At 38.9% G+C, this 19,212-nt stretch overlaps 1 protein-coding gene across 2 annotated transcripts in view; it reads right to left on the reverse strand.

Moving 5' to 3' along the window:
• LOC106786734 (zinc finger protein rotund-like) overlaps positions 1 to 19,212 on the reverse strand; it is a 92,860-nt gene that overhangs the window by 14,382 nt on the left and 59,266 nt on the right. The window contains exon 1 of one of the 2 annotated variants that reach the window (XM_014748451.1): positions 6,024 to 6,276. The exons of the other annotated variant lie outside the window; for it this stretch is intronic. Within the exon in view, the coding sequence (XP_014603937.1) occupies positions 6,024 to 6,224 (201 nt within the window). The 5' untranslated portion in view covers positions 6,225 to 6,276. Of the gene's footprint in view, positions 1 to 6,023; positions 6,277 to 19,212 lie in introns of those variants that run through there. 2 annotated transcript variants of the gene reach the window in all.

Raw genomic sequence — 19,212 nt, forward strand, 5'->3', positions numbered from 1 at the left:
GAGAGAGAGAGAGAGAGAGAGAGAGAGAGAGAGAAAGAGAGAGACGAAGGGAATAAATTGAAGAAATAAATCGAAAATGGCGATAACTTAATGATCGGCTCAATGTACGAGGCCTTTGCTCGAATTTTGTTCTTTCCTTTTTCAATATTTTTGCCCTTCCCTTTTTTTGCCTTACGCGAGTTTAACTCTGATATCGTTGGTTGGTTGGCTGGTTGGTTGGTTGCTTGGCTTGAGAGGTAAAACACGATGTCGGCTTTTCTTTTTTTATTTTCTTTTTACTTTCTTTCTTTCTTTTCTTTTTTCACTACGCAAGTACTACTACCTACAAGTATAAAAAAACAAAAGGGAAGGACGCTTTTTTAGAACGTTTTAGGTTGATTCGATTTTAAGGAAGCATCTCCTTTCTCTCTCTCAGAGAAAACTCATACGGTACGAGGAAAGCTTTTTCTACCTTCCACCATTTTCCCTTCCCTTCCCTTCCCTTCCCTTCCCTTCCTTCATCCTTCTTTCCTTTCTATCTTTCCTACCTTCCTTTCTAACTATTCGTCGAAAATAGAAACGTACCGCGATAGCCCCCATGTTTCTTCCTTTACTTTACTTTTTCTTCCTATCTTTTTTTACGTTACTTTTAAACTCTCTTTCTCTCTGTCTCTCTCCTCTTACTTTTCTTATTCTCGGGCTTATAGACGAAGTTTTTCTTTTTTTTACAGCCGTCGAAGAAATATGATATCCTGTGTCATCAGGAAGAAGAAAAAAACGTTGAGTTAAGGGAGTTGGTATGATCTATATCACCGATTCTTATTTTAATTTACTCTACGAAAGAGAGAGAGATAGAGATAGAGAGGATTCTCAATTAGTCTTGTCTACAACTCGGCCGTCGGCGAATAACAAATTGTTTTAAGAAGATCGATCTGATCGGGGAAAAATATTTAAATTACTTATGTAAAATACGAGAGGTAAAGATTAACAAACAAAAAAATAAAAATATATATATAGATTAGTATGTGATTTTCGTTATAACAGGTAAATAAGTGTACGAGTTGGAAATTTCAATGAGCGAGCATCTTTCGACGTTTCCTCGTCGTGTCAAATAAATAGAAAATAGAAAGGAAAAAGTTTGTACTAGGTTGAATCCATTTGAAAGTAAAAGACAAAACTTACCTAACGTCGGATTCTTCCTAAACGAGCTTACAAAACTATAATAGAATCCTATGTTGTTGGTAATAGAAAGTTGAAAAGGGTTATCGAGTAGTCGACTATCTTACGTACCGTCGGAAAAATACGTGCTTGCATTTTCGTTCGCGAATAAACGTTGCTCGTGTCATCGAATTTTTCTATGTGTGTGCGTGTTATTTTTTTCTCTCGAATAAAATTAATCGAATTTTTACGAGGGGGCGAGGAATATTAACAAAATATTATATGATAATTATGAATTGTAACATGAAACTCAACGAAATTTAATTGAAAATCGTTGACGATCGTTTCAAATACTTTAGGCTTCTAAATACGAGAACACGGTGGTCTACATCAACAAAACACATCGAAAAAAGTAAATTACTTCTCGAACAATCTAATAGTTAAAGTAGAATTTATATTTTTAACAAACTCGCGTAATCTTTCGAGATGAGAATTAATTTTTTTTGCCTTGAAAATTAAACGAGAGATTGAAACAAAACAAAGAAAATGAAAAAAAACATAATTATGAAACATAAATATACGAGCGTGTGTCACTTAAAAAATTATTCTACGCATGTTACACTGAAACAATTAAATATATAAAATACGTTTGAATTCTTTCTCGATATTATGATATTATTATTAATAATAATAATAATAATAATAATAATAATAATAATAGAAATGAGGAAGACTACATTCTCTATCCGATCTCATTTATTTCTCTATCATCATTTTTCTCATCTCCCTTTTCGCGTCATTCGCCATAGTCGTATAAAGTCGCAAACATCGCTTGCAAGCTCCCCTTCCCCCGAATATCCTGCTTGGATTTTTTCTTTCCGCGTTTTTCCCTCGCTAAAGCGCGAGCACGATATTCGCAGGACAAAAGGACTTTTTTCAACGCATCGAGTTACACGATCTCGACGTCATACAAACGGAACGAAGCCAACTATAACGTCAAAGAGTTATTAAAACGATCCGTGGGCGAGGATTAACGATGTAATGTAAATCGTACGACCTACGTGTGCTACTACTTCCTTTTATTCCTATTATTTTCTTATTATTATAATTATTATTCTTTTTTATTTATATTTTTCGTTTCGTCGTCCAAGAACGAGGAGTAACTGTTCAAAATATAAATAAATAAATAACGTTATTTTTTGGTTTTCGCGAATCGTTTAATAGCGTGTAACGTTTCGTTTCTAAGAAAAAACGGTCACTGTTATTATCAACAATATAAGACAAATAAGATGACGAACGAAAATAATATGATATAGTATAGAAAAGAAACAGAACGGAATAAAATGTAATAAAGAGGAAAGAAATGGAGAGAAAGAGAAAAGATAAATAATTTTGTAAAAAAGATGTAGAGAGATGGATATTGAGTCGATGGAAACGAGATTTATCTATCTATCTATCTATCTATCTATTCTTAGGCATATATGTACCTATGTATCTTCCAGAAGATCATTCAAAGCGATCGTCGATTCGTGCAGAGGGTGATGGTACTTTCGAATGAGAAAGAGAGAGAGAGAGAAAGCTATCTGAAATTTAGCAAAGGACTTTTTTAACGGGTCGAGTTTCCGAATCTCGCCTCCGACGCACAAATGGAATTTACCCCGACGAAGAGAATTACTCCGACGACTACGAGCTACACAGGTTTCCTTTTTCTTTTCTATCCTACACGACCGTCCTACCTTTTCCCTTACTTCCTCTCCCTCTTTTCTCCTCTACTGTCCTGTCCTGTCCGTCCACCCTCTCTCATCTTGCAGGCAAAGCCTCGCTAACATTTCAACCCCTCGATACGAGGGAAAAAAAAAAGAAGAAGAAGAAGAAGTAGTAGTAGTTGTAGTAGTAAAAGACAGAGGTAGATGAGGAGGAGGAGGAGGAGGAGAAAGAGGAAGAGGAAAAGGTGAAACGGAAGGAAAAGAAGGAGAGAACAAATAGAAAAAAAAAAAAAGATAAAAAAGAGATATATCGACGTAACACAAGAGTCGATCGTATCGTATCATTTCTTTCTATACTTGTTTGGTATATACATAGGCAACATGGTCGGATTATTTCTCTTCTTCTTCTTCTCGTCTTTACCGACCTACCAAAGAGAAACTTATTGTGACAGCATGTCATTGTCCTGCGTTTCAGCAAAATTGCGCACGATGAATGCGCCCTTAAAGCATCGAGGGTCAGTCTATACCCCTCCAACTCCCCCATCCCCTCTCTCACCTACTACTTTACCTCATCCTCATCTTCCTTCCTTCCTTTTTCCTCTCTTTTCTCCCAATCGACCACCTTCTCCTTCGATATATAGAAACGGCTTTTAATCTTTGTTATAAAGCAATACGATCACACAGAAAATACGATAGTACCCTTACGAACAATATCATCTAAATAGGATCAAAATGCGAGGTAGCGAACTGACTATTAGAAAAAAGATATAATCTTGTTCCGCTTGTTTCTCTCTCTCTCTCTCTCTCTCTATCGGTGTGGTTCTTTTTCATTTCTGAAATGAATGAAATAGGAAAGTAAAATTATGTAGAGTCGGCGGAAACTCTCCGACTACTTTCTCCGTCGTTGTTCGCATTACGTAAGAACGTTGTAAAAGTTTATTCTGACCGATAAAAAAAAAAGAACTGGAGGTAGTAACTATAATACGTATACGTAGCCCAGACGCGCGTCCCTTTCTCGCTGGTAGTAGTCGGTGAGACGACGCACCAAGTTGGCAAAAGTATCGCATCGCTCAAGGTAAGCCTTTATCGTCGCGACGACGGTTGCTCTTTTATTGAACATAAACATAATTATTTCTCGTTATGCAACTGTACGGCTTATTACTACGCGTTCGACGAGCAGGGCGGACACGAAACACCCGTAATATGAGAAATAATCATCATCTCCCCAATTCGCGCCTTTTTGCCATCGTATATTCTTTTTTTTTCTTCCTTTATTTCTTGTGCGCGCGTAATCAATTTCGACAAAAAAAAAAAAGCAAACCAACCAACCGAGTGAAATTTCTTTTTTTCGATCGGGTTTAATTTGAAGAAATTAATAATAGTTTGAAGTGAGGGAACGCGACTAACGATCGATCGATTCGAGGTTTGAAGATTACGCATTGGCAAGTTAGTTAGCTTGCTTAGCAGCTAGCTTAGCAGCTAGCTTAGCCAGCTTAACTTAGCTAGCTAGTTAGATAGATAGATTAGCTAGGTTTTACCAGCTATACACCTACTTCGTCAAGTCTACCGAAGAAAATGAAGTCGAGTCGAGCGAGATCGTTTGTGTGCAGTCGGAAAATAAAAATCCCGTTTTCTTCCAGCGTTCTCAACCCTGACGCACATAAGTACCGTCTGGCATGCAAACCAAATTCAAATTCAAATTTGATTTCAGTACGGTAGCACGAAACGCGCTAAGCTTCTTTCTAAAAAGCACGAAGAAATACGAAATATTACCACGAGAACATTTCTGTAAAACGTTCGTCAAATAGTGCGCCACGGCTAAATACGTAAAATAATGAATATCCCAGCTAGCAACCTTTTTCCTCCTCCTCGAGTCACCTCGTTCTTCTTGAGAGGGCTGACGATTTTCTCTTTTTCTTACTTTCTCATTTATTATTCTTTTACGTTCGAATTTCGATCCACGTTCGATTACAATTCTATTTAACGAAACTCCAAGAATATTAACGTCGAATTCATTTGCGTTTGACGAATAAGAAAAAAGACAAAAAAACAACTACACTACGTTATTATTACTAGAAAATTGTGTAAGAAAATTTACGGATTTGATCAGAATGTCGTGCGGAACGATGTCATTTTTGTTAATTTAATAAATAAAAAAGAAAAGACAAAAATGTTCACATATAGAAAGAAAAATAAAGATTATTATGTATGTACATATACAAAATGAGAATGTATAAATACTCGAGTTTGGAGAAGAAAAAGGATTCCCTTGCTGATGGCGGGACCAGTTCGATATTCAAGGATGTTTACCGTCTTTTATGGACTTTGCCACGCAACGATGCGCAATCGTTTCAACTACATATCAATAATAATATTCACCCAAAATGAATCGTCATGTTACCGAAAGATCCATCTTGTCTTTCTCATTTTAAGAATACAAGAACATTCATACAAAATTATACGTAATGATAATATTGTTATTCTATATTTTTTTTGTTTTAATTCATCTGAAATGAAATGAAATAAGATAATGAACGAATAAAAGCGTATATTATACCGAAGTATTATAAATGCGTATTCATCAATCGACATAATATAAATATGTTTGTCAATACGTTTGTCAATTTTCCAAGAATTTTCATTCGGAAAAGGTTATAACAACGTTTCGGAGATAAATATCGAGAAGAAGAAGAAGAAGAAGTTACGGAACACTTGTCACAAAGTACGTAGAATGTTATACCAAAGCGGAGATTTATCGAGGAGAAGGTAGGATATATAGTTCTCGAGTCGAGTGGTAGGTATAATATACCTAAGTATATAAATACCTATTGAAGAGAGGGATTATATACTATAAGAAATGTAGAGGACGAATAATACGGGACACGCGAGCCTAAATTGTCCGATCTTATTCAGCTATAATATTAACAACGAAATTTTCTAAATGACGAGATAATACGTGTTTCGAGAATGAAATGAAAGAAGAGATTTGGGGTGGGGGCGGAGGCGGGAAGTGCACGAGGAGATTTAGAGAAAAAAAAAAGGAAAAATAAAATAAAAAATAAAAGAAAAAGAAAAGACTACACTAATAACGCGTGTATGGTGTTACTTAAAGTTTAGAGTCGAGGCGTTCGGGCGGAGGGGGGTTAGGTCAAGCTCGAAAAACGTAAACTCGGCCTTTACCTTGTCGTCGTCGTGCGGCGTGGGTGGCGTGGGCGGCGTGTACATGCGAGGCGCGAAGTCACCGATCGAGGATGCCCCACCTGTCGAAGATCCTTGGCTCCTTGGTGGACTGAGATCGGGGATGGCCGCGTGATAATCTTGGAGGCCGGTCGGTATCACCCCCGTGGGCAACACGGGACGATACTCGGCTCGTACCTCCATAACTCCCTAAATAGGGACACTTCGAAACTCCCTCCCTCCCTCCCTTTCAAACTCACTCTTCCTTTTTTGTATTTTTTCTTTTTTTTCACTGCAGTTTAATTCTTGTTTTTTTGTTCTTCTTCTTCTTTTCTTTCCTTTCCTTTCCTTTCCTTTACTTTTTTTACTTTAAAATCGCACAATATTTTTCTTATCTATAGGAAAATTTTCGAACGAGTTCTTTTGGTCCACCTCCACCTTGTTCTTTTAGTTCTCCTCGTTTTTGTCGTTGAAAACGTTTTACACGTCGTCGTCGGCGTCGTCGTCGTCGTCGTCGTCGTCGTCGTCGTCGTCGTTGTCGTTGTCGTAGTCGTCGTCGTGGACGTCGTCTTAGTTGTAGTAGTCGTAGTTGGAATCGTTGTTGCTTTCTTCGTCCTGGTCGTCGTAGAAAGAAGAGCAATAATTGTCCTCCGTCGGTACTTTTTGTGATACTCGAAAATAGGACCTTGCTCGAGATATTAGCTTATTCACGAGACCTGACCTTGACGTTCCTCGATGTCTCCTCCACTGGAAAGTCTTAGCCACGACCTTGCGGAACGCCTCGTCTCACGACGATTGACAATCTCATAATAACACGATCGCGCCGGAATGTGAAGCAAAGTGTTGTGCTACTACAGACGACAGTAAGGGAGTAACAGATCAAGGGGAAACGATCCTTCTTTCTCTTTTTCTACAACCTTGTTGATCCTCCTCCTCCTCCTCCTCCACCTTTACCGCTCGTTTCTTTTTCCTCCTCCTCTTCGACGAGCACCACCCCTCCCTCTCCCCCGCCCCCGCCCNTTGATCCTCCTCCTCCTCCTCCTCCACCTTTACCGCTCGTTTCTTTTTCCTCCTCCTCTTCGACGAGCACCACCCCTCCCTCTCCCCCGCCCCCGACCCCTTCCTCACTTCTTCTTCCTCCTCCTCCTCCTCCGCCAGAAAAAATTCGCGGTCGAAGATCGATCATAGACACGTTTCTTCGATCGTATTCTATGCTACGAATGATGATGATACATTTAATGTCGACGTCGATCGAAATCTTATGTCGGGGAGCGAGCGTGGCGAACGCGTTTCCACCGAGAACGCGCGCGCGCGTTATGTATATACTATTACTACTACTACTATTGCTACTACCTATATCGGCACTGTGTTTACGTGGCTCCCGCCAAACTTCCTTTAGATTATCCTCTTGTCCTTTACCAATGATGATAAATGCGATCGAGATTTACATTGAATAATTTACAAAAACGATAGATTCAATGTTAATTTATGAATGGTGATCTTAAACCCACGAGATACACTCACGTTCATATGAAATCGATGATAAATGATAAAGAATAATATAACGATGATCGTCGAGATGATGGATACACTTCGATTTTCGGTATTGTTTTTTTTTTCTTTTTTTTTTCGTATCGTTTATATAAATCTGACGACGTATACGCGACACAACGAACGCGTAGTATTTTCTCAATTCGTATGTTCTCTCGCCAAAAAGTAACACGACGTCGGTTTTTCTTTGACTTTTTATTCGGATTGCTGTGTCGCTTACGCTTAGATCCCACGTTAGGTTTTGTATATACCACAGGGTGATGCTCACCCCTTGGCTACTTTTTGCCGACTGAATGTTTTGCGCCGCCGTGGCGGCCCTCGGAGCGGCTGGAGCGTGCACTACCCCCACTACGACTACTAAAACCCAAGTTTCTCGCTCCCCCCTCTTTGCTCACACTCTACTACCGTCCGTCCCCTGTTACTTCTCTACCACTCTCTCCCTCTCCTTCTCCATAGACCTCTTCCTCACCCTCGCCCTCTCCTTCGCCCTCACTCATTCACTCACTCTCTTTTTCTCTCACGCTATCTCTCACTCTTCCTTGCTCTACGTATCTGCCTGTCGCCGTCCTCCTCCTCATTCTCCTCCTCCACATCCTCCTCCTCCTTCTCATTCTCCTCCTCCTCATCCTCCTCTTCTTCATCATCTTCCTCCTCTTTCTCTATTTCACTACACTGCGATACGTCGCCTCGACTCGCTCTTTCTTTTGAACGTCGCGCATCTCTCGAACTGATCCCACCCTGCTATCTATCCATCTTTTTCTCTCGCCCATACATACGAGTGAGGTTCGTAGAAAGATAGAGAAGGAAAAAAAGAGGGAATGAGCGAGCGAGTAACTGAGTATATGAGCAAGCGCATATACGAGGGGGGCGGAGGGATAATTAAGCGGGAATATCGCGTCCTCCGAACCTCTCTCCCTCTTTCTCTCTTTCGGATAAACTCTATTACCCTCCCCCCCTTTCTCTCACTCTCTTCTCCCCGTGTATGTTTTTCTCTAACTCTCCTCTTCCTTTCATACAGTCTCTCCCTCTTTCATTTCCTTTTTTCATTGCACTAGCCGAACCCGTTCGTTCCGTTCCGTTCCTTTCCTTTCCGTGCGAACTTACGTTCGTTACTCTGAAGCTATCGATGAAAATCAAATGTTCTTCAACCCCTTTCTTTTTTTTTTAATGAATATTTGCCAAGAATAGTTTTTTATAGATCGATCCAACGATCGATTATTTTCTTACATTTAATAGACGAACAAAAATCTCGCTAGAAGAGAGTTTGCTAATTATCAGCATTACCTCCTGAAAGTTAAGGAAGGGGAAGTTTCGATATCGTTTAAGGGAGAATCACAGAGCAAGCGCCGACTTAGCAGCGAGAGGAGAGGAGAGGAGAGTGGGGTTAATTAAGCTAACGTATCGCGTGGCGAGCTTCATTTTTCGTCTTTGCTCCGTCTTCCCTCTGGCCTCCCACCATTTCCCTCTGGTCCACGTCCCACCCCCTTATCTCGCTCTATTTACTCATAGAAGAAGAGTTTATTTTATCCGACGGAGGCTGTAAAGTCTGGGGCGTTAGTTAGCGAGACGCATAAATTTTCGACCAGCTCGAAGTTCCTAGCGTCCTGGTGAGTTCCGTTCTCCATTCCGTTCCGCGTTGCATATGCATAATATGTGTAAATGAAATTTATGTGGAGAGAAACGTTGAAACTTGCTTTCCTAAGCGTTGTTGCTTGCTTGCTTGCACTATCGCCTATCTACGTACATAATATACGCGTTACTATACCTAGCTACCTGTTATATCTTTCGTAAATGTGTATGCAAGTAAATCGCATAATCGGGCGGCGAGCATCGAGTGCGCGATGCTCGATAAAGAAATTTCATAACGTTGATATTTCAGCCAAAACACTCGACGCTCCTTTACGTCTGGATTAGATTGCCACTCTCTCTCTCTCTCTCTCTCTCTCTCTCTCTTTCTCCCCTTCCCTGAGTTGATCTCCTCGTTGCATATGCATAAGCAAAGCAAATGAAATTCATATCGAAGGAGAAAACTTACTTTCGTAGACGCGGCTCTACGAACTTCGAAATTGTCTTTCGTTGTGACGTTCGATTAGATAGAAAAGAACAAAAAATAGTATGGGATAGTAAGAAAAACGAGTAATCATTTCTTTTCTTTTTTTCCTTCCTCTTAGCCTAAAGATCAAAGTTAATCCAATGCTAAGAGAAAAGAAGAAACAGAAAAAAATGAGAGAGAGAAGGAGAAACCTGTTTTCATTAAATCGTTTTATCCGAAAAAAATCGCATAACTTTAAATTATCTTTAAAAACGTTTTAAGTAAGTTAATTGTAATTTCTGTGCGCGCGCGTGTTTTTCTTTCCGTGCTATTTTTATTCTGGCCCACTTATTGTCCAATGCAATATATATTGTAGTCGATTCTGATCGATGTTAAAATACTACGATCCAAAATGATGGTTTATCTTATCGCAAAATGTGTTACTCGAGAACGTGCTCTTACGTTTTAGATTATCCGATAAGATTTTCATTTAATTATATTTTTACGAATGAACAACGCTCATAATAATAATAATGATGTATTTATATTCTACAAAATTTCTCATATCGAAATTGTGTGCGTTCTTTCTATTATTATTATTATTATTAATATTTATATTAAAGAAGCATATAGCGACCGAGCATATAACATCGCGATTGGTAAGAATACCGTTTCGTTTCTTTCGTCGAATCGTCGAATCGTCCGATCTAAAATGCATCGTCATAGACGGTTGCCTTCTGTTACCCAACCGTTCTTCTCACTCATCATCGACACCTCGAAATCTAGTCGGACTCCTCTCTCTCTCTCTCTTTCTTTTTCTGTGTTGCTGCTGCTCGGCAGCATCATGACGCATCGTTTTTCTCCTACAATTCGTTTTCGTGTTGGTTAGGGCCCCTTAAACGAGTGGTGGTAAAGAATCGTGGAGAAAGAAGAGGGACGCGGTGGGGGGAGGGCCGAGAGGTGGTGTCAGGGGGGAGGATACAAGCAGAGACGAAGTCCCATCTTTACGAGTTACGGCTACCGTTCGGTGTCGGTGAAGAAGAAGAAGAAGAAGAAGAAGAAAAAGAAGATGGAGTATAATCTTTTTAGTAGGTAAAGAGGCACGCGTGCGACTAAATCGTACAAGAGAAAAGTTGAAATTTGTCAAAAACCCATGGACCCATGTAACGTCTCCATAAGGGTCGACACCGAGAGGAACGAGTTTCTTTATTCTTTTTCCTTTTTTTTCCTCACTTCTCCTTTCTTTTTTTTCCTCTCTCTCTCTCTCTCTCTCGCTCTCTCTCTCTCTCCTATTTTTCTCTCTATGTCGTATATACTCCAGCAGAAATATTCTGTCTCTTTCTTTCTTTCATTCATTCTTTCTTTTCTTTTTTCCTCTTTTTCTCCTTTCCTCTCTGAATAAGCAACACCACTTTGGTCTTGGGGGATGACTAGCGCGCGTGCTAGTTTTTACTTTTTGCACGCACACTGTTTTTTGTGTTTTCGATGAGAGAGAGAGAGAGAGAGAGAAGGGGGATGGACGAGAAAGCAAATGAGCACTTTTCAAATGAAAAGAAAAAAAAAAGGAGAAAAAAGTTCGGGTTCGGGCGCCACCGAGAAAAAGTCGCGGGAACGCGTACTCGCGGCACCTTTTCTTTTTTTTCTGCATATATATACATGCACCTATATATATATATATTGTTTTTTTTGTTATTATTTTTTTTTTTTCTAACGAATTGCGATGACTCAATTCATCTTCCACTCTTCTCGTTTTTTCCTGGTTCCTCCTTCCGTAAGCTTCTCCCTACTGTCATCCTATCTCTGCGGTTGACCGACTTTCCTTTTTTGCAATCTTCTGCCGCCCCGTTGTTGCGTCTTGCTTTTCTCTCGTTTTTTATCTCCACCCTTGCTTGACTCTCTCTGTCTTTCGTGTTTGCATTTACAAACGACCGGGATCACCAACGTCGAGAGACTAGAAAGAAACAGGGAAAAGATCGTTCGATGCTCACAGCAAAAGGGAGTTTAAAAATCTCGAGATTCTTTCGCTTTTGTTCTCTCGTTAGACATTCACTCGTATTAGGGATTATATTTTTTTTTTATCATTCCATTTTTCTTTCTTTCTTCCTTTTTATTTTTTATTTTTATCCTTTTTTTTTCTTCTTTCTTCCCCTGCCCGTTTCTCTTTTTTTTTATCCCCCTGTTTCAAAGTTAACGACGATATTACGGATCTCTGCGCGCTATACAGTCGCTTCGTTATTACTTACAAACCTTGTCTAAACTAAAAAAAAGATAGAAAAATAATCGGAACACAGCTATATACTTCTCTCTCTCTCTTATTCTTTTTTCTTTCTTTTTAAAGCAGAATTTCTAAACGTTTTTTTCAGCTTTTCTCGGAAATTCTTAACACGGAATAAAGAACATACGTATTCTAGTCCATCGTGATAATTATCTGTTCGTTCGCGCGAATCTTGCACTCCGATGGAGCCGAAGAAAGAATAAAAATAAAAAGAAGAGAAGTAGAAGAAGAAGAGTGCGTTGAGAAAGAATTTTAGCAAAGAAGATGCCGCCGCTGCCGATGTTAAGAAGGGGAGAAGAAAAAAAAAAGAAAAATCAAGAAGAATACACAGCTCACGGTCGCCATATGTCCGTGTTTTTAGGTAATCCATTTTCGCGTCAGGTCTCTCTCCCCCTACCCACTCTCCTTTTCTCTCTTTCTTTCTCGTCTCACTTTTGTAGAGAAGTATCATCGCGTAATATCTATCCTTCATCTAGATAAAATTTGTATTGTAACTTTGGTGCGAATAGCACTCTAGCATTTATCGAAAGATAGAAATCGGTTCGAAATTTATTCGACCGAGCACGACGACGACGACACCTTGGCACGTTTTATTACGATTAGAAGCGATCGAGCGTGATACAAGATCGGCCATTACCTTCCTTCCTATCATCTAACCTCGTCTCCAATAGCGAAGATCAGCCGAGCGTGGATTTCGCGGCCGTTACGAGGAAAACTACAAGAACGATCCGCGAGGTCCACCATCGTTCGATCGATCGAGAAACCGATCATCTCGCGTGATTATGTTTGCGACCGTTTACTCTCTCCTTCTCTCTCTCTCTCTCTCTCTCTCTCTCTCTCTCTCTCCCTCTCTCTCTCTCTCTCTCTCTCTCTCTCTCTCTCTCTCCCTCTCTCTCTCTCTCTCTCTCTCTTTATTTCTCTGTACGTGTTCGATTACAAACGATCGGTGAAATCGGTGCTTTCGTTCGTTCGACGTTTGACTTTTTATCAATCAACTATCGCGTCGTTCGTGCGTGAGAAATCGCCGATTCTCATTCGAAAAAGTAGAAGACGAAGAAATATGCACGTTCTCATTTCGAGCTATTCGAAAATTAACCCAATGTTGTTGAGAGACGGACAGAAACGTTCTTTCTTCCTTTTTTTGCACTTTTTTCTATGCAAAAGAGGGTCAACGATGAATTATATTAACGTAAAAAAGAAAAGTCAGGAAAAATAAGTAGAAGTAGAAGTACATAAAGAATAAGAAGAAGTAGGAATATATGTATATAAAAAAAAGAAAAGAAAAAAAAACCGGATTTTTGGTACGCTCATCACCCCTACCATTACAGTTACATAGGCATCTGTATCCTGATCTGCATATGGTCTACGTTAGTATAAATCGAGCACATCCCCTTCTCGAGAGTTTTTCTTCTCTTTTTTTTCTTCGTCATATCCATTCGGTCTCTCTCTTTCTCCCGTACTAGTTTTAACTCCGGAGCGGTCCGCGACCGGTCCCGTATTTCGACCAAGGAACAAACTTAGGACGATTCGAGGGGAAATAAAGAGGGATAAACCAGCCCTAATTTTAACCGTCTCTGATCTCTCCCTCTCCTCGTACTTGTTTTGAATGACAATGATTCGTTCCTAGTTCGTTCTCCTTTCGCGAGCTCGCACCCAAGACGCAAAAGATTTTCTCTCTCCCTCGTTCACCCATACACTTTCTTTCTTCTCGTTTGTATATCGAGAAGGTTCCTTTTTTCTTCTTTATCGTTCATCTCAATTTTCTCTCTCTCTTTCTTTTTTCCTTTCTTTCTCTTTTTTTCTCATCGGTGTAACGACGCGAGGGCGATCGATCAAACGCACCTAGCAATGATCGTGCCCTGTAACCCGATATGCAAATATTTTTTTCCCGACTATTTCCCACTTAACTACAGAGATTAATGATCACGGAAAAAGAGGTGAATTTTTAATCCTCTGGATCCGTACTGATTTCGTCACGGCCCGTCAACCGACTTAATGCTCGATTTTTCTTCTAACCGTATGATTCTTTTTCTTCTTCTTCTTCTTCTTCTTTTTCTTCCTCTTTTTATTTTCCCGTGAGAGACACCCAGATCTTATTTTTCGGATTTATATTGTGTACCTACACATCTTTTTATGTTATTTTTCTTTTATCACCTCACTGTAAACGTTTCCGAGATTTTTATTTACTTTTCGACGAATGTCACGATTTTTTGATCTTTTCGTATAGGGTTTTATCATTGAATGAATGATCTCTACGATTGAAATCTATTTAATTTCCGAAAAGCCCTCGAGAATTTGTGTTCGACTAATCCCGACATTGTGGTGCACAAATATTCAATATTTGTTTTTATTATTCCAGTTGTAAAAATATTTTTTTTATTTATAACAAAAATTCGGCCAATACAGGATTAAATATAGTATTAAACAAACAAAAAAACAAACAAAAAATGGAAATATTATTGAAAATACGATATGCAAATAGCAATCGACAAAATTCAATATCCTTCTATATATGATATATCAATTAAATTAATAATCGAATATTATTATCATTGTGTTAGAGCGACAGTAAACTACTTTCGTAGAAAGAAAAAAGAAAAACAAAATAAAGAAAGGAAGACAAAAAAATGGACGGCAAACCACGATTTTGAACTTCAAAGAGGTAGAAAAAGTAAAAGAAGAAGAGAAGGAAGAAGAAGAAGAAGAAGAAGAAGAAGAAGAAGAAGAAGAAGAAGAAGATTGAGCTAGTCTTCCGTGAAAAAGGAAGAATAAAGTGAAGCAACCCTCTTTCCATTCTTTATCCGTCGACAAATGGAGAGTTTTCGTTTGGCACATGAGACACGGTTACAGTTCGACACCCCCATAACTACACGCAAGAACATCGAGGGTCTTTACGGTGGGCTTCGACATCGTGTCTCTCGCTTTTTACTTACTTTTTTCTTTTTCTTTTTTTTCATCTTTCTTGCTTTCTTTCTTACCTTCCTTGATTTTTTTTTTTTCTTTTTTTGATTCGACCGCCCGGACGAATTAGGGACGCGCGTCAAAGCGTACAACACCGGGGCCGTCGCTTTCGGATTCGTGACACCCGGTAGTAATAGTGGTGGTGCCTTACCAAAAGAGACGAGTAATGTTTAAACCTAAAAGTTATGCTTCGTTGCTCGCGATCGAGTACGCCGATCTATCGATTTATCGCTTTGACGAACAAGCATAATCGATCGAAGGAATTATCTTTTCTTTTTTTTCATCGATACTCGCGAATGGAAATATACCATTTTCTATATATAAGAACTATAAAATACGAAACGATGACGTGGATAAATAATAAATAGAATAGATAATAAAAGAAAAGAAAAGAAAAGAAAAGGAAATGAATGGGAGGAGGGGAAGTAGGAGAAAAGTGTTCCAAAAAAAAAAACATACTTTCGATACTTTCCTTTCTTTTACCGAGTCAACCCTTTCCTTTTTTATTCTTCTAGTTTTTTTTTCCATTCCTTTCTCTTAACAATTGCTGCTACGAAGGAGTCAAAGTTTTAACCCTTTTCTCGCAAATACTGCCGGATTCAGAAAGATCAAGCGTATCTCTTGTGTTTCCCTTGGTGGCCCGATCGGTTCGGGTTTGTTTGTAGAGAAAGAAAGAAAGAAAGAAGGATAATAAAAAAAAAAAATAATAAAGTAAAAAAAGAAAAAAGAAATGAAATAAAATAAGACAGCATCGAACGTAAACGAGTGAGACTGAGTTATAACGCCCTCGAGACAAACGAGCAAGACAATTCGACTTTGCCGGACTCCGGTTCTGTTCGAAAGAGCATGTAGAAAAAACGCGAGCAAAAAATCTAAAAACGGGGAAAAAATATTAGGATAGAGGAAAGGGTTGAAGCAAAAGAAAGAAAGGTAAGGTAAGGAAAGGAGACAATAAAAAATCTAGACGAAAGGGTTACTTCTAACAATTCTAACACGACGGGAATTTCACTTTCGAATATAAACGTTCGAAAGATTCGGATATATTTCGTAAAAGATTTGTTAGCCTTTCTATCTAATCCTTTTCTACGATTGTCGATGAAACAACACGTGAATATTATTCGGCACGAGCCCATTCATCTTCCAAAAGTATTCTTTCAAGAGGTAAACGTACTACTCTCTTCTGGCTGCTACTTTCTTGATACCAATTTTTTTTTACTACTTCTTCTTCTTCTTCTTCTTCTTTTCAAACCTTTCGTACTTGTCATAAAAATCTTTCAAAGAGATCGTACATTTTTATTGATCTCTTCTCCATGAACTTTTTACGAACTGAACGATAGACACCCCGTGGTTTTCGCATTATTCGCTAGATTATCGAAGAAAAAATAAGTGGATACCGTTCGGATATCTTAAAATGACTATTCTTTGAAACGCCGGCAAAAGACTTCTTTCTTTCTTTTTCTTTAATATAAAAGAAAGTTGTTTTTTTCTATCGATCTTCCCTTTCTGTCTCGGAAAAAATTTATTTTGTTTTTTTCTCTCTTTACTTGTCTATTTTAGTTTCAACCGTTGCATTACGAAAGGGCAAATGACCAGGCGTTTGTATACTTTAAGTCAACAGAAAGCCTTTCCATGTGTAGGAAACTTTGCGATCGATATTTTTTTTCCTCGCCCGGCCGAAATTTTTGTCGATTGAGAGAGATTCGAGCGATTGGTCACCAACGGTCACAAGTTTTTTCTTCTTCTTCTTCTTTTACTTCGGGAAAAATGCTCAATCACGATGGACGAATCGATTCACGACGAACCGAACGAATCAATGAAAATATTCGTGAGAGAAAAATATGCAAGTGGCAACGAACCAACCCTCTTTGCATTTTGCACAAAAAAAACTTTTAACTCGAGGGGTGGGGAGAGGGGGGGGGTGCGAGCGAGCGAGCTAGCTAAATCCATCGTATTATTTTAGAATTCATAAAGACCGAGAAAAAGAGGAGGTAGGTAGGTAGGTAGGTAGGTAGGAAGGTAGGGGCGGGTAGTTGAATTTTTGGGAAAATTTCTCATTCCGTTCAGGAAGTCGCTAGAACTGGAAAGAACATATGCGCGACCTCTGACCAAGGTCAATCGTCTCGAGTCTTTACTCCCCTTCAAGTTCGACGCACCTTAAGTGAACGGGGTCAGTTGAGGTCATGGGAACCCATGGGGGTCCAAGCGAAGATACTTTCGGATTTTCTATCCACATCACCACCACCTTGACTATGACGACACATATTTTTTTCCTTCTTTCTTTCTTTACGCGACATCACATTTATACACAGTTGAATCGAGAATATACATTTCCAATTTATCCATACGGCTTATTTATTTCTTATACCTATACACGTGTAAAACGTCGACAATTAAAAATATTCGTAACATATTTTATGTTTTTACGCGTGAATTAGTTTTTTTTTTTTTTTTTAATTGAGACGAATAATGCTAGTCAGTCTTATTAAAACCTTGTTAACTTTAAGGGACGTGCAAATCGTAATATAAATACTTAGACACTCTCTGTGGGATAAAATCGATAGCTAACCCGATACATTAGAACCCTTTCCTCTTTTTCTTCCGACTCTTTGAAAGGACGGGAGACGAGGTGGAAGGAACCTTACGAATCTGCACACCTGTCGGATATGTACAAATCTAACGTTTGAAATGCGTTACAACGTACGCTAAAAGCTTGTGTATTATAGATATTACTTGATTGCTATTTAAATGAATTTTATTTGACATTAAAGAAAAAACTATACTACTTAACGATTCAACTTAAAAGCATAAAAGTAAAAAGTCGGTAACGTTCCTATCAGTTTTTACGTTTACTAATAGTTTCCTTAAGTTTTTATTTATATTCTAAAATCATTATAATTGATATAAATATATATAAGTGAAACTTCTATGCAAAATTAATCTAAAAATTCTTTCCGAATCATTGGGAATCAATTAAATCGACTAGAAATATACTTATCATATCAAGTGGAACACAATTTTGCTAATTCCAAAGAAAATATTACTCTGTCGAATCGAAAATTAGAAGAATGAAAAAAAAAAACAACCGATAAATAGAATAGACGTATATATGGATAAAAAAAAAACAAAAGAAAAAAGAAACTGGCGAAAGTCAAGTCGAGAAATAGAATAGTTTATCTTTCACTACCACGCTCTTTCTTATGATGAAACGAAAGGATTAGAAAGAAATGAAGAAAGAGATCGCAAATCGATCAGCAAAATAACAGGGCGTACTGAATGAGATATATAACGGTTCGAACCCTTTCCCTTCCGATGGCATGGAGAAACATGGCATTTTGACAATGGCACGTTTTCTCTCTCTTTCTCTCTTTACTTGCCTAAAGAGGTGAGCGAGTGTTGAAAAAAAGAACAAAAAAGAAAAGTTGGAGGTAAAGAGATCGTTACACCTGTACGCGTGTGCTACACCCTTAATATTTTGATGGCTCAATACCCGACCGACAATGTTATCGAAGTAGATCTTTATACATATATGTATATATATACATACACACAATATGGCGGCGGTCGAACCCCTTTTTGTCGATCGTAGTTCAATACCCAAATTGGTTCGAACGACAATACGAGAGAGGCCCCTCCGCAAAATCTGGGCCTTGCTTAACCGCGAACCGAACCCTTTTTATTTCTTTTTTTTCTTCCTTCCTTCCTTCCTTCCTTCCATTCTTTCTTTCTATCGACGGGCACACGCCACACGTGAAAGAAGAAAATAACAAAAAAAGAGGAACGCGGAAGGTGTTACAGATCGGGAAATATCAAAAGGACCCTTTCTCTCTCTCTCTCTCTCTTTCAACAGAATTGAATGGTGGGTCGCGAGCGCAAACTAGTTTCGTGTCGGCACATTTTCCGATCGGTACGAATCCGTCCTCGATCTTCTGCTCTTTTTGTTGGTTTCTACTAGGGGGGGGGGGGGGGAAAAAAAAATTACCAAAGTGAGTTATATCTAATTAAGATGGAAAGGAAGGTGGACCGGCTGTCCCAAATAGGGGGGGGGGGGGGGAAACAAAAAAGAAGCAAATGTTAAAAAAAGGTGAACCCTCTTGGATAGGCAAAGGCTAAAAAAGCAAGTAGCTTGGATCGTTGTACTCTCGTTAAGGTTTACTGTACTCCTCTCTCTCTCTTTTTCCTTTTTTTTTTTGCTTTTTGCCTTCTGCCCCCTCCCCTGCCCCTCCCCCTACCGATTTTCTACTCCTCTCGATTATCCCATTCGCAGCGAGTTTTTGCGAGAGAATACGTCAGGTGGTTTAGTATTTGTGTTCGGCGCATTTTCCCTTCTTCTTTATAGTGAAACAAGTCCGATGGAATTAAAAAAGGAGGAACGC

The sequence above is a fragment of the Polistes canadensis genome, unplaced genomic scaffold (assembly GCF_001313835.1).
Source record: "Polistes canadensis isolate GaletaPanama2010 unplaced genomic scaffold, ASM131383v1 scaffold_80, whole genome shotgun sequence".
In the NCBI taxonomy this organism is placed as follows: domain Eukaryota; kingdom Metazoa; phylum Arthropoda; class Insecta; order Hymenoptera; family Vespidae; genus Polistes; species Polistes canadensis.